We start from the raw sequence: 26,134 nt of genomic DNA on the forward strand, positions 1-26,134 counted from the left end.
CAATGAGATCCATAGCCACTCAAAAGAGACAGGTCTAACAACCGTCAGAATAAAAACAAAGCGAATTAGGAATGCCTATTGCCCAGACTATGCAATGCAGCTGATTTGCAGCCTATAGAGTTAATCCATCAGTATGTTAATGTTTTGCAGGTACAGCAAATTGACGATGAGCAGGGCCCAGAATTGAGCAGGAGGAGAAAATCAGGCTAGACTGTATTTGGGAAACGACAATACTTTCAATGACACCAAGAAGAACTCTTTGATACAAAAGCCTATGTAAACAATTTTTAAAAAATTATAAACAACCAAAGAAAATAATCAAATACAAGAAAAGTGGTAAAATCTTACCCCTAAATACTAAGACTTTTAGTATTTAGCAAGGCAGAAACAAATAAAAGAAGAGAAAAGTAAAGAAAACATTTTTCAGCTTTTAAAAACATCAATATTTTCCCAGTGGTTCTTTAATGTTGTAAATCACAGAATAGCATGACCTCACAAGACTAAGGGCAATGGAGAACATAAGTGGGCTACAGCATAATATCAAGAACCACTTTCATTCAAAAAGTGGCATAAAGGCCAACACTAAGAAAATGTGGGACTGGTAAAGATGGTGGCATGGCTGATGGGTAGCTGAGGTACTTACTTATACTCTGATACCCAAGAAATTGCTCACAATGTGAAGGTAAAGATAGTTTGCAATCTATACTAGCACAGGGAATACCATATGGATGAGATCACAAGGAAAAATTTATTGATAATGTCTTATTTCTTCCTCAGAGATTGGAATACTTAAGTTATAAACATCTATTTGTGTTAGTTTTGGTAAGTTATAGTCTTATAAATAATTATCCATTTGATTTGTCTAATGTATTAGCATTATGGTTTTGAGTTATGTAATGCTGACTTCACAGAAATTATAGTTGAGAATCACCCAAAGGACAATAGTAAGTCTAAATAAGTTACAACTCATTACCAACAAAGGATTGCAAGGGAGAAGCAGCTTAAAGGCATAAGGATTGACTTTTCTTAGTCCTCATTCTTGACAGCAAGTTCCTTTTTCCATGTTTGGGACAGTTAGGTGGCACGTTGGAGAGAGTACTGGGCTCAGAGTCAGAAAAATATAAGCCTTAGACATTTACTGTGTGACCCTGGTTAAGTCACTTAACCTCAGCCTCAGTTTCCTCAAATGTAAAATGGGGATGATAGTACCTACCTCACAGGATTGTTGTGAAGGTCAAATGAGAATAATATTTGTAAAAGTACTATGTGCCTAGCACATAGCACTATACAAATGCTTATTCCTTTCTCTTCCCTTCCTGGTTTCCCTTCTACCTGTCAGACCACTCTTTTATCAGTACCCTCATTTGAACATCATCTATGTTCCAGTCTCTATGTGCAAGTACATCCCACATGTACCCTGGAGTTCTCTTCTTTCTCCATAAACTATTCTCTCTTAGTAATTTTATCACTACGAGCACTAATTTATCATTTTTGTGATGACTTCCAAATCTACATATCCAGCTCTTATCTTGCTCCCAAACTCCAACCTCACATCACCAACTAGTGGCCATCTTTCCTATAGGCATCTTAAGTGGTGTCCCTGCCCCCAGGCTCCAACTACCTCCTACCCCTCCATCTATACTTCACACAGCTGCTGGCATTTTTATTTACTTATTTATTTTGGTTAGGCAATGGGGTTAAGTGACTTGCCCAGGGTCATGCAGCTAGTAGGTGTTATGTGTCTAGTGTCTGAGGCCGGATTTGAACTCAGGTCCTCCTGAATCCAGGGCCGGTGCTCTATCCACTGTGCCACCTAGCTGCCCCTCTAGCAGCTGGCATTTTTAAAGCAAGGCCTGACCATCTTCCTAGTCTGATCAAGAAGCTTTACTGGTTTCCTATTTTCTCTAGGATAAAATAGAAGTTTGGTGCTTAGAGCCTTTCATAATCTGGTTCATGTTTCACATTACTCCCCATCATATATTCTGTGTTCAGCCAAATATGCCTATTTGCTATTCCTTGCATACACACCTGTGCCTTTGCAGAGGCTTTCTTCCTGCAAATGTCATGTTCTCCCTTCTCACTTCTGAGTCTCGGAATCCTTAACTTCCTTGAAGGCTCAGCTCAACTGCCACCTTCCAGACTCAGCCATTCCTGATCTTCCCCCTGCCCAGCTGTTCGTTTTCCTCCTTGTTTCCTTGAACTTACTCTGGATTTATTTTATTTATTTGCATGCATGTGTTTCTCCTTGGTAGAACATGGCTCCTTAAATGCAGAGAATATTGTGTTTTTAATCACTATCTCTAGTGCCTAAAGCCTTGTACACTGTAGGTGCTTAATAAATGCTTGTTGAATTATATAGAATAAAAGATGTCATCAGAGACACATGACTGAAAATGGAAGAGGACTGATCATGTAGTAAGAATAAGCAGTTACCAATGGATAAGGAAAATTCTCCATTTATATTCATGAAATGTTAAAAGGAGGAGGAGGAGGAGAGGCAGCATATTTATGAATCCTTACAGAAGATTTATAAGAAAACATGGACAAGAGTCACATAGGATGAGAAGCCAAGAATAAGCCTTGATATTCTGGTGAAAATTGTGTCCAAGTCAATGAGATCACAGATCTAAAGAAATTTATTAGAATATATCTGTACTTAATATTTCCTGGTGATACTGATCTCTTTTGTGTTTGTTTTCTAATCTTGGTGATCATGTTTTCTTTCTTCTTTTAAAAATTACTTTTGTTAGTGGTTTATAAATATTATTAATCTTTTTTAAAATTGAGCTCAATTGTATTTATCATTTCAATTTTTTACTTTATTTCTGCCTTTAACTTTATCATCACCTTTTCTACTTTCCTTTTGGGCTATTTGTTTTCTTTTTTTTCTTTTTAGTCATATACACACACACATATCTATATCTATATATCTGTTAACAACTTACTTAATTCAGATACGTGATTTCTTTGTTAGTCTTTTCATTAGATGTGTCATATTTTGACAACAGAGGAAGAACACTGATAAGCTGGGTGGTGTCTAGAGGAAGGCAATCAGGATGACTGTAGGGTTAAGGTTTATGCCATACAGGGATTAGTTTAAGGAACTGATTGAGATGTTTATTGCAGAGAAGACTAGATTTATGGAGAATATGATAGCTGTCTTCAAGTAAATGAAAGGCTATCACGTGAAAGAGATTAGACTCACTGTACTGACTCCAACTGGGCAGAAAAAGGAGTAATGGGTGGAAGCTGCAAAGAAGAATATTTAAGTTTGATAAAAGGACAACTTTACTAACAGTCAGAGTTATCCAAAAGTGCAATGGACTATTGGTCCTACATGAGGTAGTAGGTCTTCCTTCACCAGAAGTTGCATAGTATATTTTAGATCAATCTCTTAATTTAAATTTATTTATCTATATTTTTATGTTAAAAGTGTTTATTGTAGGCAGTAAATTGATGGGTTTATTTTAATCTGTGGAACTTTTTTTTCTTTTGGAGGCAACTAAGGTTAAAGGATTTGCCCAGGGTCACACAGCTCGCAAGCACATGAGGCTGGATTTAAATTCAGGTCCTCCTGATTCTAGGGCTGTTGCTCTATCCATTGCACCACCTAGCTGCCCCTATGACAAAACTTTTAAAAGGCAATTCACCTGGAATTAGGAGAACTTGAGTTCAAATCTAGGCTGAGACACATAACACTCATTAGCTGTGTGACCCTAGGCAAGTCACTTAATCTCAATTGCCTCTCCCCCCCCCCAAATAGGCAATTCAGGTCATTCAAATATAATATCTAAAATGTTAAAACCAGTTTTATCTTACTGATTTTTTCCTTTTACCTATTGTTTTCCTCAATGTCAAGGGGAAATGTAATTTAACTTACTTTTTCTATCATAACTATTTTATATTAAAGTTAATTAATTAACTTTAACAAAACTCTTGTCCTTTAGAATACTATGGCTGCTTTATAATTCTTTGATATTTTACTTTTTTTTTTAGTTAAAGGCAGGAAGTTTGTTTTGGGGATGACCAAGACGTTTCTTTTTATACTTCTTTTATTATTTTATTCTTCTTTATTTGTTGTTTATAAGTGGCTAGGTGGTACAGCGCAAAGAGTGCTAGACTTAGAACCAAGAAGACTCAGCTCTAGCTCTGTACAAGTCACTTAACTTCTCTATGCCTCAGTTTTCCTGACTGTGAGAATCAAATGAGATAACATGGAAGGTGCTTTGCAAATGTTAATGTGTCATATAAATGTTATTATTATTGCTTGTCAATTACAAATTGCTTTTATATACAAATATGGTTGTTTAATTCTATTTTTTGTTAATTCACAGACACTAATTTGTTTTTATTTCATTTACAAAGGCTTATATATGTATTATATCTAGTGATTTTAACTGTAGGTAATAAAAGTATTAACATATACTATTATTTTTAATATCATCACTGAACTGATTTAGTTCTAATATTAATATTAATAAATATTAATAAATACTTAAATGTCAAAGCATTTTTTTCAATTTGGGTTTCTACTGAAAAACTTATTGGGGATAATTTTTGAATGTTATACTATTCTCTTCAAAATGACATGCTCAAATTTTCTGGAAAAATAACTTTAAAAACTATTATGCCTTTTAGACTTACTGGTGGTTTTAACAGGTAATTTTCTTTGTCTTTCTCAATGCTTAAGATTTCTGTTCTTATAATTCTAAAATTTAACAATTATATTCCCAAGAAATTTGTATTTTGGACCTTTTCACACTGTAGTCTTTTGAACAGTTTCCAATTGTAGCATATTTTCTATTCATTTGCTCTAAGTTTTCTCCAATTGCCATATGTCACAGCATAATTGTTACAGATTTTACGACAATTTTTTGCAAAAAAAAAAAAAGTGGGGAGTGACTATTATGTGAAATATTTTTAAAATTGTGCTGGTGTTAACTTAAAAATCAACTATTACTAAACTGTCTTTGGTGCAAGATTAGGATGCATAGAATATTCGTGAATATATGTTAAAATTTGGAAGATGCAAGTCTCACCATATCACAAGACTTAGTCATGGCCACTTCGCCTGCCTGCCTGTTCCCCTTGTGCTTATGGCTCTTCACTGGGTTGAGCGACAATACCATTAGGCTGCAGCACTCTAAACAAACCAGCAACTCAGCTTTTGGAAATATACTAACAATGCACATGAACTGGCAATGAGCTGAGAGATAAATGACTATCCATATACCACTGGTGAGTATGTTGCTGCTCTGTTTACCTTTTAAGGGGCAGTAGAAACAGAATTATATCATGCAACGATTATGTGATAAAAGGTTATAGACCAATTTCTGGACCTAAAAACAGGGTGTGACAATTATGCGATGAAATGTGGTAGTTCTTTTAATACCATGTTTAATTCTTTTTTCTTGAAAAAAGGAATTCATGGTGATCTAAGGTTTGATCTTTTTGTTTCGTCTTTCAGGTCTTATTTTAGACTGTTCATCCATTAGTTGCTCTTAATCCGTCACATTCTGGGATTTTTCTTTTACTTGAATTTTCTGATTTTTTTCCTTAAGCACATTTATTCTGCTTTTTTATTGTTTCTATTCACATTCTCATTTCTTCTAGGTTACTCTGTATTTTTTATAGTCATTCTTTTATCTCTTCCCATGCCTTTGATTGAATTAGTATTAGTCTTTTTTTTTTCACATCTATGGATGGGATCATTATATCAACAAACCTATTATCAGATTTATTTCTTCCACTCATATTACCTGAAAAAATGCTCCTACTGATGTTTCAATCCATATCATTGAAGAAATTTTATCCCTCGACATTTTATCTGATAATTTCTGTTACCAGCATTTTTACTTAATTTATTCATTGCTCAATAAATTTTATGCTTGTCCTTCCCAGGGTTATCCTTTCATTCCATCCTCTTTCTTGCTACCTTTTCTAACTTATGAAAAAAAGTTTTGAATGAGGGAAATGTAAGACCCAAGCTCCTGATAATTTAAGAACCAATGGTCACTGCTGCAGTAGAAAGGGACATCAAGGAACTACACTGTCAACAAGCTCCTGAACCTTTCCTCTGAAATGAGGAATAAATTACAGAAGTTCCTGCAGTAGATGAAGGTATGATTTTTTTTCTGCTATTTCTTTTGATCTCCATTTAAACTCCCCCTTGCTACTTTCTCTTGTTTTTTCACTGGTTCCTTCTCCCTTCTTCTAAGATTCGGTGATATAGTAGTGCAGGCTGTTGTTATTACCATTCATAAAGGCTACTGGAAACCAATATATTCCTACTTATTTTTTGTTTTTCTACCTCATTAGCTTCAACAACCCATAATAACGAATCAAAGTAACTAAAATCCACTGATGATTGTGGAAAAATAAATTCATTTGCTCCTCCCTTAACCTAACTAGAAGAGTTGCTAACAGTTAACTGACAGACAACATAAAAAAAAAAAAGACAAAAGACAAGAACAGTCCAAAAATGGATAAACAGCTCTTAAATAGAAAAGAGGTACCTGTAGTGGAATAATTTATAAGGTGTTTAAAACAAAAAACCAGAGAGGTCTGTTTTTTGTTTGTTTCTTTTTTTAGGCGATTTAGCCTACTAAAATAATGTATGTATATGGGAAAATATATACAAACTAACTTCTGGTTGCCTGTTTACTACTTAATAAAATCCTTAATGATCAAAGATCAAATATGCTGAGTTAGGAGAAAAATGAAAGAATATGGCCAAATAATTAAAGCTTTTCCTTAATCATGCTGGACCATGATTAACTGTTAAAAATACATTGAAAAAGAAGGCCACCTAAAAACTCTGATCAACACAATGACCAACCACATTTCCACAGGACCCATAAACACTCTTCCCATCACCTACTGAAAGAGAAGTAGGTGATGGATTCAGGGTGCAGACAGAGATATATTTTTTTGGACATACCCAATGTGGGAATTATTTTTGCTTGACTGAGCATATTTGTTAGAAGGACTTTTTTTCTTTTTAATGTGGGAAAGATAAAAAAAATTTTAATTGAAAAAGGTTAAATTTAAGAAAAAAGAGAAAAAGAAGGCCAAACAACAGCAAAAATTACTAATGTAGCCTTTGTTAGAAAATCTTTGGACATCACTCCTTAAACATCTGGACCTTTGCCAAGGCCTAAAAACAAATAACATTAATTCTTTGCTCTACTATCTACATACCTTGGAAGTTGTGCTTTAACTTGTTTTTGACACAGGTTGTGATATCTTTCCACTTTCAGAAATCCCTGATTCAACATTCTCTGGCAGACTAAGTCCATCCGCTTACAAACCTACAAGATGGAGGAAGAATAAAGAAAAACCACATGTTATTAGTTCAGATTCAATACTGGACAAAAAGTTCTCTTGCACTTTTCCAGTCTCCTGTTTAACACTCCCACTAGCTTCCCAGTCTAGTTCTTTATCAATTAAGCAAATCCTCTGCCATATACTCTCTTCATAACACTCCAAATATACTTCCTGTTTGTTTGCAAATAAGATAAAATTAGTTTTTATATCTCAGTGCAATTCACCAAATAGTTAAGTCCCTACTATGTGCTATACTGGAGATACAAAGACAAAAATGAAACAATCCTTGCCCCTCAAGGAACTTACAATTTCTACTGCAATACTCTGAATGTGTCTTTGATGGAATTTTGTGGCATACATAAAATCCTTGTAAAAGGGGAGTAGCTTCTTTATACATGTGGAGACATGGTGACATATAAGTAGTTGCTAAATGCTTTGATTAAAAAGTCCTAAATTTAGTCACAGGTTCTAATAGGATTGAACTAGATCATAAAATCATAGGTTTAGAACTAGAAGTGACCTTAGAGCTCACTGGTCCAAGTCTCTCATTTTAGAGATGAAGAAACTGAGGCAAAGTTTTTTGCCCAGCAACCTGGATAGCAGGATTCAAACTCTGGTCTTCTAACTTCAGGTTCAGTACTTTTCTCATCACGTTGGTCTCTTCCAACTCTAAATACCATGAACTTACGTTTCAGTCTATTCTAAGTCTTATGAGCATAGACATTACATAGAAATTAAAATGACAAAGCTCGGCCCCAAGGAAGACATATGAAAATGTATCTCCCACTCTTTGCACAGATGGCAAACTATGTGAAGATTATATGTCAAACATTATATATATAATGACGGATTTGACTGATGTCTTGATTAGTTTTGCTGAACTTTCCTCTCCCCTCTTTTTTATGTATTTGGAAATGTATGCAATGCAAAAAAAAATCAATAAAAACTTTTAAAATGAAATTTCACATTAAAAATAAGATCTTAATCACTTCTCTTAATCACTATTATTATAATTATCAGGGATATTATTACTAAGGAACACAATTATATATTTACATAGAACTTTAAACTGTTTTTTCTTCTCATCCCTTTGGGGCCCCATAACAACCCTGTGATGAAAGTTGTATAATTATCATTATCAATTTACATGTGAGGAAACTGATGCTCAGAGATTAAGTGGCAAGCCCAGAGTCATAGAGAAAGGACTTAAACTCTGGCCTTCTGACTGACCCCAAGTCCTACCATACTATCAGCTTACATCAGAGCCTTAAGGTTCTGATCAGGCATGGGAGAAAGGTATATTCCAGTTAATTCAGTTTTCTTAACTTAGAAATTACCAGAGATGTCCTTTGTTTCACCCTTTGCTTGGAAAACAATAATTCACATTTACATAATCATTTAAAATTTGTAAACTTCTTTCCTCAAAAGAATCCTGTGAGTTATCATCCTCATTTTGTGGTTAAGGAAACCGAAATTCTGAGAGGTTAACTTATTTGCCTATAGCTGAACATTAGACTAGTAAGTGGCAAAGCCAGTATTCAAACTCAATTTCTCTAGCCAGAAGTCTCAGAGTAATTCAGTAAATTAAGGGAAAAAACTCATTAGAAGGAAAATAGTGAAAAGAAATGATATTATAATAAAGAACATTAGTGACATATCAAACAAGTAGAGATTGGGGCACTGCTCCAGGACAGGTAAATTTGAGTAGGAAATTTCAAGAACTTCAGTCAACCTCTATGCCTAAGGAAGAAGCTAGGGAGATTAAGCAGCTTGATTACTTTGTGGAAGTCCTAAGGGAACACTCAGGCAGCCTAGGAGTAGGAGGGGAGGCATTTCAAGGATCACTATAAATTTATGTTTTCTAATCTCAACTAGATCCTCACTGCCAGGCAATTCTTTTACTCTTTTGCTAACTGGTGAATGCATTTCTCAAAGAGATAATTTCAAATGTCTTCTCAAGTCTCTCACATCCTCCAGTGTTGGATAAGGACCTAGCCATATACTATACTGAGAAAATAGAAGTCATTCCCTCAGAATTCCCTGTCTTTCCCCCTATTCTACATTTCAACCCCCTTGACAACACCTTCCATCCTTTCCTCTCAACAAGGTCAACCTCTCTACCTGTGCTCTTGATCCCATCCCCTCCTAAGCCTTCTCTAGCAGATTGGCCCCTCCCTGAATCATCCCCTTTCCATTAAAAAACAAATGTGGGCAGCTAGGTGGCGCAGTGGAGAGAGCTCCCGGCCGTGGAGTCAGGAGGACCTGAGTTCAAATGTGACCTCAGACACAAAACATTTACTAGTTATGTGACCCTGGGCAAGCCTTACTTAACCCCATTGCCCAACCAAAAAAATCCAAAAAACCAAACCAAAACAAAATAACACAACAAACAACCCTCCTCCCCCTCCACACCCCTTTTTTGTTATTATGGATTTGTCAAACATCAACAAATAGGAAAATTTCCTTACACAAAGAACAGGAAATGAGGACTGTATATAACATTGTGATCCTCTAATATGTACATCCTGTTTTTAAAAAAGTATAAATTAAATTAACTCCTAGATTCTCCTATCTGCCTGACTCCTACAACACTGTCCTGATTGTGTCCCCTTCTCAACTTCCTTTTTGCTCTTCTTTGTATATTTTTAAAATGTTTCACTGACACTTTTTTTAGTCTCACTATCACCATCTGCGATTGCTCTCTATTAACTCCTCTCTCCTCAAAGCACTACCTTGTAGAAAATAAGTACAGTAAAAAGAAAACAAAAAAACAAACAAACCCCAAATCCATACATTGACTGCATCTGAAAACACAAGTCACAGTTTGCACCTTTAGTCCTTGGACGCTCAGTCAAGATATGGGAAGCATGATACAGCATAAGTATTCTGGAGTCATGACTGGTGATTGCATTGATCACAGTTCTTAAGTCTTTCACAACTGTTTTCCATTACAATGTTGTAATCACTGTATAAATTCTGCTTCTGATCATTGTACTCTGCACCGCTTCATAAAGTCTTCTTACATTTCTAGGAAACTGTTCCTTTTATCATTTTTAATGGCACAATAATATTGTTACATTCATATACCATAATGTGTTCAGACATTCCTCACTTCCTCTTAGATATCTGAGGTTTTTTTTCCCTTTTGCCACAAAAAAAGAGCTGTAATAATAATAATAATAATAATAATAATAATAATAATAAACAAAACAAGACCAAAAATGTGGAGTCCTTTCCCTCTTTCTTTGATCTCTTTGGAGCACTGACCTAGTAATAGTGGTATCACTGGGTTAAAAGGTATTCACAGTTTAGTAACTTTTGGGGTATGGTTCCAATCTGCTTTCAAGGGCTAGAGTAATTCACAGCTTCACTAACAATATATTAGTATGCCTATCTTCCTATAATCTCTCCCAAAATTGTCATTTCCCGTTTTTGTCATCTTTGTCAATCTAATGAGTTTGAGGTGGAAACTCAAGAGATGTTTTAATTTGCATTTCTATTACTAGTGATTTGGAACAATTTTTTCAAATGATTATTGATAATTTGCTTTTCTTCTCTTTAGAACTGCCTATTCATATCTCTTGACTACTGATCTAATGGGGATAGCTCATTTTTATATATTTTATCAATTCCTTATATATTTTAAATATCAGACCTATGAGAGACAGCTAAGCTACTTTCATTTTCCACAACAGACCTTTGTCAGAAAAATTTGCTGCAAGAAAATTTTCCCAGTTCACTGTTTCTCTTCTAACTGCATTGTGTTTGTGCAAAAATTTGTGAATAAAATCATCCATTTTATCTCTTCTGATCATTTCCATCCCTTGTTTGGTCAGGAGTTCTCCTATCCATGGTAGTGAAAGGGATCGCCTTCCTTGTTTCCGAAATTTGTTTTGATATAACTTTTTCTATTTAGGTTGTGCATCCATTTGGAGTTTATTATGGCATATTGAGTCAGATGTTAGCCTAAAAATAATTTCTGCCAGACTGCTTTCCAATTTTCTCAACATTTTTTGTCAAATCATGAGTCCTTACCATAGTAGCTGTAATTCTTAGATTTACCTAACACTGCTACTATGTTTGATTGCTTCTGAGTCTCTTTCTGTATAATATTCTTCAGTCTCTCCCTAGCTATTGGATTCTTCCATCCTGCCTACAAACTCAGATCTTCCTCTTTAAAAAAACAAAACAAACCACCTCACTGTTTTGTCCTATACCTTTATTTCTTTTCTCAGCCAAACCACTAGGAAAAGCTATCTACCTCTCCTCTCCTCTCACTGACTACTTAAATCCTTGCAATCTGGCTTCTGACCTTACCGCTCAACTCTAAAATTACAAGTGATCACCTAATGACCAAATCCAATGGCCTTTCTCAGTCCTAGACCTTCTGAACCTATCTGCAACATTTGGCAATACTGACCATCATGCTGGGCACTCTCTTCTCCCTGGGTTTTTGTGACTCTCTCTCTCCCTTGTTCTCTCCTCCATGTCTGTCTGACTATGCCTTTACAGTCTCTATTGCTTGATCATTGTCCATGTCTCATCCCCTGTCTCTGTCCTGGGATCTCTCCACTTCCCTCTCTATGCTCTCAGTGATTTCATCAGCTCCATTAGTTTAATTATCACTTCTACAGAAATGATTTCCAGGTCTGTGTATCTAGATCCAGTTTCTCTGCAACCAAATAACCAACAGACACCTCAAACTTGGTATGACCAAAACAATTCATAATTCCCCTAAACCTACTCTTCTTTTTAACTCCTCTATTCTTGTCAAGGGTATCACCACCCTTCCAGTTAAGTTCACAATCTAGAAGCCACTGGACTATTCAGTGTACTTTATTCCAATGAGTTGCTAAGTCTTTTAATTCTATCTCCCCTTCTTATCACTTGTAACTTTCAAACTTGCACCTATTCTTTCACCTTACTCATAAAGTCTCCATCCTAGTTAAAGACTTCATGACCCCTCACTTGGTTTTTGCAATATTCAACTAAGTACTTTTGCTGCTTCCATAGTCTCATCATTGTCTCCAATTCATTGTCCATAAAACTGCCAGAGTGATAGTTATTTCTAAAGCACAGGTCTGATCATGTCACTTTTCTGCTCAAGAAATTCCAGTGGCTCCTCTTGTTTTTTGGATGAAATATAAACTCCTCTGTTTGACATTTAAAGCCCTTCACAATATGTTTGAAGCCTTCCTTTCCAGACTTATTATGTGTTACACTCCCTCATGCACTATAAGATTCAGCCAAACTGGACAACAGTTTATAAAAAAATTTACAAAGCACCATGCTAAGTGCTTTACAATTTTCATCTCATTTGATCCTCACAATAACCCTGGGAGATAGGTGCTATTATTATCCTCATTTTACAGATGAGGAAACCGAGGCAAATAGATGTTAAGTGACTTCCCCAGGGTCACAAGGCTACTAAGTATCTAAGGCTGGATTTGAATTCAGGTTTTCTTGACTCCTGCCCTAGAACTCTACCTGCTGGGCCACCAGTTGGCCCAAACACAGAAAACGAACAAACTGTTCATTATACATTACAAGAAGTCTTCCCTTCTCACCTATTTAAAACTCAGCTCAAATGCCCCTCCCAATGAGCCCTTTCCTGACTTCCCTAGCTCTTACTGCACCGCACTCCCTGTGAAACTGCTTCTTGTTTGGTCATTTCAGTCATATCTCACTCTTGATGACCCCATTTGGGATCTTCTTGGCAGAGATACTGCTGTTTCCTTCTCCAGCTCATTTTACAGATAAAGAAACTGAGGCAAACAAGGTTAAATGACTTGCCCAGGGACTCACAACTAGTTTTTGAGGCTGAATTTGAACTCTGGAAGATGAGTCTTTCTGATTTCAGGTCTGGCATTCTATCCACTGAACCACCCAGCTGCTCTCCTTGTGAAATTACCATGCATTTACTTTGTATATATTTTGTCATTATTTACATGAAGATATGTTATTTTGCCCAACATAATATAAACTCCTTGAGAAAAGAGACTATTTCTTTTTTGTCTTAGTATCTTTAGGATTAGGCATAGTTCCTGGCACATAGAAAGCACATGATAAAATGGTTGGTTGATTCAGGGGCCCCTTCCAAATCCTTCTCACAGCCCAGGAGCCAGAGACAGGCTGGGAATCCCACCTCCCACTTTCACAACTGGCCCATAATAGTAGGGGAGGTGGATCCCTTTCAGTTGGGAAGAAGTTGTAGTATCATTCAACACATACTTATTAAGCAACTTACTACAGGGAAAAACAATGTACATACATACAAGTATATGTATATTACATACAAAATGAATACAAAGTAGTTTTGGGAAAAGGGCACTAGAAGCAGAAGGATTAGGAAGGGAGCTCATGAAGAAGGGAAAAGTCTCAGGGGGCTTCCCCCAACCAAGAGGTTTTTTTTTCCCCCTTGAATTTTTCTCCCCCAGAAATTTCATAGCTTGGCAGGTAAGCAGGAGGATCAGGTTGAAAATATCAAAATCACATGAGGGAAGAAAAATACTTCAGCAAAATAAGGGAGTAATGCCAATATAGGTACTTCCTAAATTCCAATGGACTAAAGAGCAAACACAAAGAGATTATAGCCAGTTCAATTCATAACTGTTCTTTCCAAAAGAGTTTGCCTGAAATGGGATGATAAATGTGTGAGGCAGTATGGCACTGGGGAAAATGGCGGGATTTAAATTCAGAGTATCTAAGGATAAATCCCAGTTCTACTATCTGGGGTGAGCCACTTCACTATCTAGGCCTTGACATTATTTCACAGATGAGGGTGTTTGTTCTGAATAACAAGACTAAAGTCTGATTCTCTGGAAGGGCCTGTGTCCCAAACAGTGGGAGGCCAAGTGCCTTTCAACATCCTGGCTTAAAAGTATATTGGCACAGAAGTCAAGAGAAATGCCAGTACCTGCTCTGACACTAACTGGAGGTCTCTATTTCCTCCTCTGCAAAATGAAGGAGTTGAACAAAGTTGGCCCTAATGTCTCATGAGTCCAAATCTGGGTCCTACTTGTTTGCACTTTAGCTCCACTTTCAGTAAGTGTTGAATAAGCCTTCCTTTTTATTGGTGACCTTGGGCAGGACACTTTCCCTCTCTGGAGTCTGTTTTTTTTCTCTGTAAAACCTACGAGCTGGACCAGATGATCCCTAACATCTTTTCTAGCTTTAAAACCACACTTTGAAAGTTTTTTAGGGAGCACAGGAAGGCTGGCTTCAAACCTTGTAGCCCTCTACTCAAAAGCATGTTTGCTACAAAAGTGATCACTCTATGCTCTCCCAATGGTAATCAAACATCTTACATGCCAAGACTGAAGAAACCACTGATAATTCTTAATAACTGGATGGTAAGGTGGGTTTAAACAGGAAGCTACCTAATGGCCCTCCTCTGAGGGTAGTTTCCCCAACAATGAACTTCAAATGTCTTAAGGTTTCTGCTGACTCACCCCCACCATCAGGTGGGTACCTGTCTCTACACCAATTGAGGGTATCTTTCATGCTTTTCACCATGGGTATGGTTCATCCTAGATATAAGAATTCCTAGTTATGGATTATGATTTCAACTTGTTTTTTCTCAGAACAGATTTAATCTGGTCAAATAAATGATAGTAAACATGAACATTTCAGAAGAAGTGTCATGTTGCACCTCTAGCCATACCTGTGAAATACAATAAGTTCACAGAGCAATGAAATATACTAGTCAATAATGAATTGATACCTGATTAATCAGATGAATATTACCAAATGATCTTTTTGTGAGAACAAAATTCTAAGTATGTGAAATAAAAATGAACTTTATTTTGGCTAGTCTGACTTTTAATTTGATCTCCTTTTGTTATTTTACTAATGAAAAAAACTAATATAGCATTTATCAATTACTCAAAAAGCATTTATTCAGCATTTACTATTTGCCAAGCACTATATTAAGAACTGGGTATACAAAGAAAAACAAAAACAGTCCCTACTGTCAAGTAGTTTACATTCTAATGTGACAGAAAATATGTACACACACAGGAGGGGTAAATATAATAAATACATTATACATGTGTCTGTACACATATAAATAAAAACAGACAATAGCAGAAGGTAACCTTATAGAGGAAAACATCAGCAGTTGGATGGATGGGGAAAGGGATCTCATAGAAGGTGCTGCATGAACTGTGTCTTGAAGGAAGCCTGGAATTCTAAGAAGCAGAGGTGGGGAGGGACAGCATTTCAGGCATGGAAGACGGCCAGTGCAGAAACGTAACTGAGTGTTGTGTGTGAAGAATGGCAAGTAGACCAGTATGACTTGACCACAGATTTGATACAGGAGAGTAATGAATAAGAAGATTAGAAAGACAGAAAAGAGCCAGATTATGAAAAAACTGAAATGACAGAGTTGATATTCAATCCTAGGCAATAGGCTACCACTGGAGCCTATCAAATGTGGAAGGGGTGACATAGTCAGACCTGTGCCTTAGGAAAAATTGCTTTGGTAGCTGTGTGAATCATAGTGAAGAGAGACATGAAAGAAGGAGAAAGCCACTGCTTGAATCCAGGGAGAAGTGATGATGGCCTGATGTAGGAGACTGTGTGAATGGAAAGGAACCATACATAAGAGATGTTGTGGAGGCAGGATTAATAAGATTTTGCAGTTGATTTGGATATGCAGTGAGAGTGAATGAGGAACTGAGGATGATATTGAAGCTGTAAACCTGGATAAGGGGAAGGAGCCTTGTCACTCTTGTCAGAAACATAGAGGTCTGGAAGAGGAGAGGGTCTGGGGAGAAAGATAATAAGCTGGTTTTTTAGATGCTGAATCTGAGAAGCTTACAGGACACATAGCTGTAACTGTCCAATAGTGTAGTTGGTGATGCAGAACTGGGGCACACGAGACTAGGGCTGGAATAGAGGTGTGGGAATTATCTGCAGAGAGATCACTGAACCTGTGGGAGCTGATGAGACCACTCAGAGACAATGTATATAAGAGAAAGGGCCCAGAACCCTGGAGGACACTCACAGTTAGTATGTATTACATGAAGATCAAGGAAAGAAAACTGAGAAGAAGCCATCAGACAGGCAGGAGAACTCTAGCACAGTATCATGAAAACCAAGATTTTAAAGAGTATCTAGGGTGAGATGGTAGTCAACTCTGCCAAATGCTGCACAGATGAAAAAGGAATGGACTGTGAAAAGGTCATTAGATTTAGTGATTAAGAGATCACTGGTAACACTGGATAGAATTCAGGTGAGTGACGAGGTCTGAAGCCTTACCCCATCTAAAAGAGAAGAGAGAAAATGGAGGTCCCAAGTACAATTTTTTTTCAAGTCATTTTGCTGAGAAAGGGAGGAGACATATAGGATACCTAACAAAGATGATAGGTTCTATTGAGAGTCTTTTAAGGATGAGGGAGAAGTGAATGTATTTGCAGGCAAAAGGGAAGTAGCTAGTAGTTAGAGACAGACTCATGATCAGAGACAGTGGGGGCAATCTCTTAGAGAAGATGAGAGAGGACAGGAGTAAGGGTTTATGTTGAGGCATTGGCCTTGGCAAGAAGAAGAGTCATCTCTTCATCCAAAAATGGAGTTAAAGAGGAGACAGTGGAGAATGCTGTTAGTGATGTGAGATGAGAAGAGGAGATGGCTCCTCACCTTTCAATAAGTTTTTCCATAAAGTATGAGGTGAGGTCCTCAGCTGAGAGTGGAGGGAGGGGTGCCAGGGAGGCTTGAGGAGAAGTTTGGAAGTCACTGTGGTATACGGGTAGAGAATCAATTAGGGAGGAATATTAGGACTGTTTAGCTGTGGTACAGATCCAAACAAAATTGGATAACAAAATTGTAGTGGACCCAGGAAGCATGGTTTCATGACTTTCTCCAATTCTGTTCAGCAGTCCATAAGGAACAGGTGGGCAAATGGTAGAAAAAAAAAATCAGGATTAAGGTTTAGCAAGGCATAAGCAGTGATAGGATATGGGAACAAAAGATTTAAGAGTACAGGATAGCGTAGAATTGAACTTGTTCTCTAAAGAGTAAAGAGTGGGAAGGAAAACTAATGTAGCCAGAGCAGGGGTGATGGTCTGAGATAGTACTAAATGGTGCAAGTCACAGGAAAGATGAAGAATAGGGTTAAGCATAGTAAGACATACAGAAAGACTGACTGATAAAAGATTATGATCATATAAAAAGGAATTTAGGAGTTCTTGAACATGGATTTCTTTGGGGTGATGGCAGTGAACAAAAGTACAGCCATCCCTTTGCATAGCTGGATGGAGCGGAAAAATACAAGATGGGAGTTTTATAGATTAAGGAACTAGGATGTTTTGGTATTTAAAGGAACATTAACGTGTATGTGGAAGTTCCCTAAGATGAAGGTGGGAACTGTAGGCAGAAAACAGAGACGAAAGTAGTGTCACTAAACTCACTAAGAAAAAAAATAGAATGTCCTGGGAGGTCAATAGATAACAACTATCAGGTTCAGGATCTGGATTAGGTGATAAATTTGGATAGCCTGAACCTCTGAGGAAGAGAAGTTGCTGAGTGATATAGAGAAAATCTGGAATAGCAGTAGAGAGCAAGAAGTATTTTTACTCCCCCAGTGGAACCACTGAATTGGTAGGGTATAATATAAAGCACAACCAGTACTGGAAAGGATAGCCAGGGGTGCAGTGTCATCCTAAGGGAGCCTGCCTCATTAAGTGCCAGAAAATGAAAGGAGAAAGAGAGGAAGAGTTTTAAAATGAAAGGAAATTTGTTCATTATGGAGGGGGGGTTCCAGAAAGTACAGTAGAAAGGGGCAGGTAAATTTAGGGCAGGACATTGGAGGTGGGGGTAGTAAGAAGTGAATAAGAATGAGACTGGACAGCTGGAGGTGTGAGTATGAGAGAGTGTGCGTGTGCGTGTGTGTGTGTGTGTGTGTATGCACGCACGTGTGCAAAAATAATTGTTCTTTTGCAGTCATATTTTTAGTATCACTAGAATGGAGGTGAGAGTATGCTAACCACTGGGAAATGAGTTCAGGTGGAGTATCAGTGGCTAGGGAGAGATCCTGTCCCGCCTTGTGGCAAGTGGTATTGCTGTGTCCTTCGGGTTGTCAGGTAAGTCAAAGCACGGAAAGTATAAGTTATGCTGGTATATTAGCAAGCATCTGGAAGCTGAAGCAGAATGCAGTGAATTCTGAGGAGGCCCACCTGAGGCAAGCAAGAAAGTGCTGGAGATTTTGGAAGCACAGCAAAGTGGCATGGTATGTCCAGGAAGCTTGGCCAGGAGATAGGAGTTGCTGAGCTCTTAGACCCTGACCCTTCAGTCTGCAGGAACTGAGCCTGGACTCTTCCTGGAGGAATTGTAGCCTGCGCCACCCCCAAACACACAGCTAGGAGGCAGGAGGTAACGTATTCAAGCATGTCTAGAAGGTGTCATATCCTAGGGCACAAGTGCTCAAAGGTAACTTCCTCAAGGGAAACAAAAGCTTTGGGGTATGCTGGGAACCTGATGAGGGATGAAGAGGTGATGTATCCACAGGCTTCCAGTCTATTCATGATTTCAGGCTTTGATTGACTACTATATTTTGCTCTTTTTTCCTTCTCTAAGTAATCTCTAAATATAAAAATACCTCCATTCTCATGTACTAGGTCATCTCTCCAAATCATTTAAATTGCACCTGTCTTTCTGACAAAGCTAGATAAATAAATCATTTTTAAAATTTTTCATAATTTCTAAATTCATTTAAAAAATATGGTAGGCATCTTTGAATCACTCTTAGTTCTGAAGGAATCTTCTAAATAAGGCAGGGGTAGTCTAATTGTAAATACCATGGTCTGAACAAAACCCCATGGATTATAGTCCTATCTAGAACTGCTGAGGGGGCGGGGGGTTGGAGGAAAGGAGAAAAGACAGAAGAGGGGAAACAGGAACTCCCCCTGAAAAGTTGCTTTATGGTACAACTAAGAACACTTCATTGGATAATATGATATAAACTTATGATACATTACTTGCACTACTTTCTCAGGTGCAGAAAAATTCTATGTCTATAAACAATAAATAATTCACCAATGAAGAAATTTCATTATAGCAAAAATTTTCTTCATAAATCAAGATTAAAGGTAATAGAATATTTTTACAGCAAAAATGTATAATTTGGATTCTGTAACCTAAGGAATAAATGTAGAGATACCCCAGGCTAACACTTTGGAGTCAACTTCAATTAATTTCTCTTCTTTGCTACCCACATTCAATCTACCATTTCCCAATTCTTTCAAAAAAGCATTCTAGATAGAGCTGCTTCTGATATGTCTACAATCACACCACCTTAGTCCAGGTAGTGATCATATTTCATTCCTTGATTACATTTATTCCAGGTAGTAACATTATCTCGTACCTAGTTTACAATAGCAATCTCACTCTCCTTAATCTCCCCTCCTAAACAGTAGAAAAACAAATTTCTCTATGTTCTCTCCTTCTGCTGGAGAATTTACAGTAACTCCTCTGTAAAATTTACAACTAACTTCCACCCAGTTGGTCAAGCTCATTCTATGTTGTTTACATTTTTCAAAGATTAGAATGAGAATCATTTTATCATTGAAAAGAGCAGTATGTACTTCTCTTACCTAAGTGCCGTTGACACTGGCACTGAAAATACTAGGAAAAAAGTATGGGATTAGGAGTTAGGAGTCCTGGATTCTAGTCCTGATTCTATCACTCACTAGCCTGTGGCTGAACAAGTCAAATGAATAAGCATTTATTTACTGCTTACTAGGTGGCCAGACACTATGCAAATTGCAAGGTGTGAATGCTTGTATTTGATATAATTCATGCAAAAAAGGACCAGCTGTAGAAGCACTATCCATTAATACTGTAAATAAGCATAACATGGAGAATGTCTGTTGCATATATATATACTGTTGGCACACAAATAATGCTATTAGTAAGACCCTTCACTAAAATTGTACCCAGATACTTTATTGTGCAGTGCAAGTGGCCCTGGATTCTCAAAAGAGCACAAACTGTTAGATCTTTCCAAGCTAGAAAGGCTTCAAGTACGGACTTTCTGTTGAACTGCACTGAATGTGGTCAAAACCATTTCCTATAGAAGTTCAGATACTGACCCAAACTCACAAGAAGCAAGAAGTCTGAACTTCAAAAATTTTCAAATTCTTCTATTACATGAATATACTTGAATAGTATCTTTACTACAGAATTAAAGTTCTTGAAGACCACAATTGAAATGTGGGACCGATCTAATTACGATTACTCAACTTCAAAGAAAATAATTTTTATAACAGCAAAGTACAGTCAACCTTCAAATATCCAAGTTTCTAACAGCGTGCCATTCATATGGCGGGCACATGTATGCACGCATGTGCACGCACATATACACACACAACCTGTTGAATGTAATTATCTATAGCAATTTGAAATCTGCTATCCATATATTGTCTTAACTGGATTTTAGGCCACCAATAGTCCAAGACAAGAATGGAACAAAGTGTCAAGCTGTCTACATTTTTCAAAGCCAAACATCAATTATCTTTATATTTCCCAATGCTTTGTGCTATGCCTGTTCATTCCTCCATATACAAAAACAAAAAAGACTACCTTAAAAAATGGAGGTCTAGGATATTTCTATGAAATAAACTTTCCACATGTGCTACACTCTTAAATTGGTCAAAGCATGGTACATTTGATCCAAGATTACAGATTCAAAACTAGTTTCTATCTTTTCTATGGCCACGGGCCTCAGTCAATTGTTTCAAAAATGGATGACCAATCACTGTTTAGTTCCAGGTTGGACTACATTGATTCCACGGTCACTTTTAACTAAGAGATGCTATGTAGCCCTTATAGCCCTGTTCTGTCCCCCATCCCAAGAGAACTGGGCAGCACAAAATCTATTAGCTCCATTAGAAAAGCAATTCAAAGCACATGTCCTACTGATAATGGGTCATCCAAAAAATGTGTATAAGACAAATAACATTAAATGCACTGAGAGTAGGAAGGTGGGGGGAAAAGAAATACTATTCAAACGAATACTATGAGGAACACTTCGAATACGTTTAAAGAAGGGATAGCTATATGACAGTAAACAAAATGTTTGCATAGCCAAGATTTCCAAGGACCAGGTGCAGTTAATGAATCAACATCCATCAACAAACAGTTATTCAGTGTTTATTATGTACAGAACACTAAGCTAGGAAAGGTACAAAGATCAAATAAAGTAGTAACAGTCTTTGTGGTATTTATAACTTTGTACAGTAGTAAAGATTCACAAGCAATTGTAATACAAATATTATCTCAAGTGAGACTATGTGCGTGGCACACTGTAGATGCACATGGTAGGACAGTGGCTGGCATGTAGAAGGTGCTTAATAAATACTTGTTTCTCTATCCCTTACAAAAAGATACATGCAAGAAACAAAAGAGAGGTTCAAACAAGTGCTATTTGAGGTTCAAAGGGAGGAAGAATTGTTACTGATGGGAATAAGGGAGAGAGAAAAGAGAGCTTTTGAACTGAGTCTTAAAGGAAGGTTCCAATTTCAAATAAAGAGGCAGGAGAGGGAATTTCAGGCAAAACAATTGCATGGATAGTGACATATGGGAGACAGGGGCTACTCCAGTTTGGCATACTTGGAATAGTATGAGATAAGGCTCAAAAAGCATTATGGGAGGCTCTGAATGACAATTTAAATAGTTTAGTATTTATTTAGTACATGACAAGAAGCCTATGTATTGTTTTCAGCAAAGGAGAGTGATGTGTTAGGATATGTCCATAAGGAACATTAATCTGGCAGCAGGATATGTTGCAGAGGAAAACAGAACTGGGAAGTGTACAACTGTGGTTGAAGTGTTAGGTAACGAGGGCCAGTACTTGGGTATTGGCACTGGGAATACAGATAAGAAGGACTTGAGAGATGTAGAGAGAAAATCAACAGGACTTGACAATGACTGGAGGTCCATCTGAGGGAAGGGGTAAAATCAACAGTTATAAAAAAGTTTCAAACATATGCAACTGGATGAATGGTGGTATCATTGACAGAGTCAAGTAAGAAGAAAAACAAGTTTTTGGGGAAACATGTTTAGTTTTGGTCACTGGGGATTTTGAGTTACTAATGGCACGTCCACATGATGATTTCATATAGAGTCTGAGACATGTACGAAATTTAGATGAAAAGTCAAAGGTAGAGACACCTGGAAAGCAATGAGAGTGAATAGGGCATATAAAGAAGACTAAGTACAAATCTGGGGAATACCAAGATTAAAGGAGCAGGGAAGAGCTAGTGGAGACAGAATGGTTACAGATATAGTAGGAGAACCAGGAAGAAGCATACTGTCCAAAATTCAAGGGAAAAAGAAAATATCTGGGGAAATGGTTGTTCAATAGACTCAAAACTTGCCAAGAGTGCAAAGGGATGAAGGATAAAAAGGGAGGGAAAAAATGCTTTTGGATCTGGCAATGTGCTGGTCGTTGCTGACATTTGAGAGAATGGTTTCAGCAGAGTGAGGGTGGTGGAGGAGCAATACAGTATCTAGTATAAACAGCTTTTTCCAAGAAGGTTGGTATTCAAAGGGAAAGAGGTGGGATGGTAGCTTGATAGATCAGAAGAGCTAAGGAAATGCTTTTTAAGGATTAGGGAATCATAAACATGTAATAGACAGATAAGAAACCAGAAAGGGAGAGACTGAATATATGTGAAAAAACATGATTACTAAAGCAAGATTCCAGAGGAGGGGAGAACAAGCACACAAATACAACAAAATCCCAAGATAACTAAAGAGTCTTGATAATTTTTTGGAATTCACTGCATAAAGAGTCAAATCTCAGTAATCCATGGTATGGAGGAACAAAGAAAAGTCCGTCAACTTGTTAAATTATACAAATAATGCAAAAACCTCATTTTAGCAATTTCAACCTCTTCTATCAGATCTTCTAAAGAATACAGACGAATAATGATTTGAATGTGACCCCTATGACCTATATCTGATTACCACCTAATTAGGGTGCTGTAGTAAAATTTCTAAAAAATGGCAAAAGAAGAAAGAGGCCATAATAACCCATAAAAGACAGTTAAACTGACAAAACAATAATTATAAGGAAGCTATTCAAAACAGGTGAAATATTACATACTTTAAATAGTCAGACTTAATTCCTCTCAAAACCCCCTAGTTTACAATACAAGGAAACTTATGTACTAACATATATAATGAATTTTTTATCTTTTGCAAACTAAGCTTATTGTATAAATTGTTACTTTAGCTTCAAAGGCAAATAAAGCCTACCACCAACTAGGTGTATTTTCCTGCCGATTTCCACAAAAAGGAAGAGATAATAATCAAGGCAGTGCTGACATCTACTGGCAAGAAAAAACCTCCTTTGAAAATGGTATGGGATCATGGACTACACTAGAGGCTCCAAAGTAAAGGCCTATACAATTCACCTCAACTTCCTCACAAAAGATAAACAACATGAACACTATGTCATATTTTATATATATGAATAAGAATGTGCACTGTGAAGATCTGGGGGAAAAAAACACTTCTGCAGAAAGATGAGAGAAAATGGATTTAGAATTTTAAGGGATGGGGGGAAGGGAGAATCCTTATATGCAGACCTGCATATTAATGCCGGAAATAAAGACTAAACTTACCAATTAAAAAATTAAGAGAGTATGAGTCTATAGGTTTTATAGCAGACTGCTCATTTCCAGTGATTATGAGATGTTTTAATATTAACCTCAAAACAAACTTTTTCCCTTCTAAAGAAAAGCTATCTTAAAATCATTCTAAACTTTAAAAATTCCTCCCCTTCACCCCCCCACCCCAACTGAAAATTGACAGCAATACAAATTTGCAAAGCCACTGGCCAAAAGTACTGTAATGTCCGTTTTCAGAAATCACAAAAATTCATGATCTCAGGCAAGAATTCCTATTTTGGGAGGAAAATAAGGAATATTTAAATATTATAAATTTACAGTGACATTTACTTCAAATACAAGGACAACCTACTTTAAAAATTATTCTAATGTTGAAGAATTTTGAATCATGCAGAGACTGGCACAGCTTGATAATTGTGCTGACTAGAAACCTGGCTATCATTTCAAATTAGTATTTCTTCTGTAACTTCATGAGCTTTCTTCCTCAAATTGTTATGATTTCCATAAAGACAAAATTCTAATAGATATACAACTTAATCTATTCTGTCTCTGCAAAAGAAAAAGCACTATGCACACTCAAGTGTGATGTCTTTGTCTTCTTGAAAACAGGCTGCAGTTTTAGCTTCTACTCATATGTGGTTTTTTTAAACCACACATCAAAATGCCCACCTTCTTTAATCTTTTCCTTATCCCATTCAAAGAGAAAATCACTGAAAAGAAGCAAAACATGAGTGAACTGAATCACTGTCAAACCTCGAGCCTTGCCCCTTTGGGTGAAGTCAAGTTCTAATGACAGATTCTATTTATGAAACTCATGGACAAAGCTAGACACAATCACGGGATATAAAAGATTCTAAAGCCAGAGGGGCAGAAGTAAATTACTCTAGTTAGAAGATATTGCAAGGGAGAGCAAGATAGACAAACGGCAAGTTGCTTGGGGGCGAGGAGAAAGCGTCAAGGGTGACAGCAGATGTCTCAAAGCCTGTTTTCCAGGGATGTTTTTATGGGTCAAGAGGGCACTGGGTGCTGGAGTAAGAAAACAGACTCAAGCTGCTCAGAGTCGTGTCTTAACCCTTTCACAAGGTTCTTGGGAAATGACAGAGGCGGTTTAACCCACTCTCGCTAGAGTACTGTGATACTCCAGGATAGGGAGTTGAGGTGGGAAACAATACCTCACATTCTAGTAAGATGAAGCCAGCCAATCCCAGTATCTCTTTTTAACAAGCAACCTTAGAGAGGGTGGATGAAAATGAGGGCACTGATGTTCAAGCCTCGACCCCCTGACGTGGTGGGGACCAGACTGCAGGAGTGTGGGCTGCAGACGACTGGGTCTCCCCTTAGCGATGCTCTTGCCGTGGGCTGGGGGAGGGGGGTAAGGAGAATGTCCCTGAAGCACCGCGGCCGTCCAGGAGGGGCTCGCCAGCTCCCCAGGTAGGGGTGGGCCCAGAGTAGAGGGGAGGGGAGGGGGGAGCCGGACACGCCCCTCCCTCCCCTCTCTCCCCTCTCTCCGTGGTTGGACGCTGGGCCGGGGGTGTGTGGGGGGTTGGAGTCCCTCCCCCATTGCCTGCCCCGCGGAGGCGAGGCCGGGGTTGGGGGAGGGAGCTGGGGAGGGAGATGGGGGGAGGGCGAGCGGGGGGGGAGGGGAGAGCCTCACCAGGCGGAGCTGGCTGATCTCGTCGTAGGACATGAAGCTGAGGATGTTCTCGATGGCCACGATGGGCAGCGCTACCAGCGTGTTGTTGTGAGGCAGCTGGTCCAAGGCCAGGGACGGGGAGGCCGGCGACTGGGGTCCCAGCAGTGCTGGCTGCGGCGGGGGCAGCGGCGACAGTCGTTGGGACGCCCCCGCGGCCAGGGAAGAGCCGCCGCCGCAGCTGCCACCGCCTCCTTCCTCCGCCATCCACTCCTCCGTCACCGCCGCCATCTTGGGGGGAGGGCTTGATGCCTTCCCCCTGCTGCAAGGGGAAAAGGGACACTTCCTCTACGTCACTTCCTCCTCCTCTTCCCTCTTCTCCTTCTCCTCCGAGGGTGGGGGCGCACTGCAGCGAGAGACCGGAGCCCAGAAGGGGGGGGTTCCCCGAGAAGGCGAGGTCACGTTGGGTGGGTGGGGCACCTTCTGGGATGGGTCTGAGCTACTCCCTTCGTCTGACAAGGCGAGGACCCGCCCGGAGAAAAGGAGC

At 38.2% G+C, this 26,134-nt stretch overlaps 1 protein-coding gene across 2 annotated transcripts in view; it reads right to left on the reverse strand.

The window, feature by feature from the left end:
* The window catches only part of FBXO28 (F-box protein 28), a 64,837-nt gene extending 38,915 nt beyond the window's left edge, over positions 1-25,922 (reverse strand). Inside the window, exons 1-2 of one of the 2 annotated variants that reach the window (XM_020982181.2) lie at positions 25,612-25,914; positions 7,201-7,310 (exon numbers count right to left, since the gene is read on the reverse strand). In XM_020982181.2, coding sequence (XP_020837840.1) covers positions 7,201-7,310; positions 25,612-25,878 — 377 coding nt within the window. In that variant the 5' untranslated portion in view covers positions 25,879-25,914. Of the gene's footprint in view, positions 1-7,200; positions 7,311-25,611 lie in introns of both variants that reach the window. The other variant, XM_020982182.2, reaches the window with a different exon arrangement.
* Positions 25,923-26,134: the final 212 nt, after the last annotated feature.

Source organism: Phascolarctos cinereus, unplaced genomic scaffold (assembly GCF_003287225.1).
Source record: "Phascolarctos cinereus isolate Bilbo 61053 unplaced genomic scaffold, phaCin_HiC Scaffold_5;HRSCAF=322, whole genome shotgun sequence".
Taxonomy (NCBI): domain Eukaryota; kingdom Metazoa; phylum Chordata; class Mammalia; order Diprotodontia; family Phascolarctidae; genus Phascolarctos; species Phascolarctos cinereus.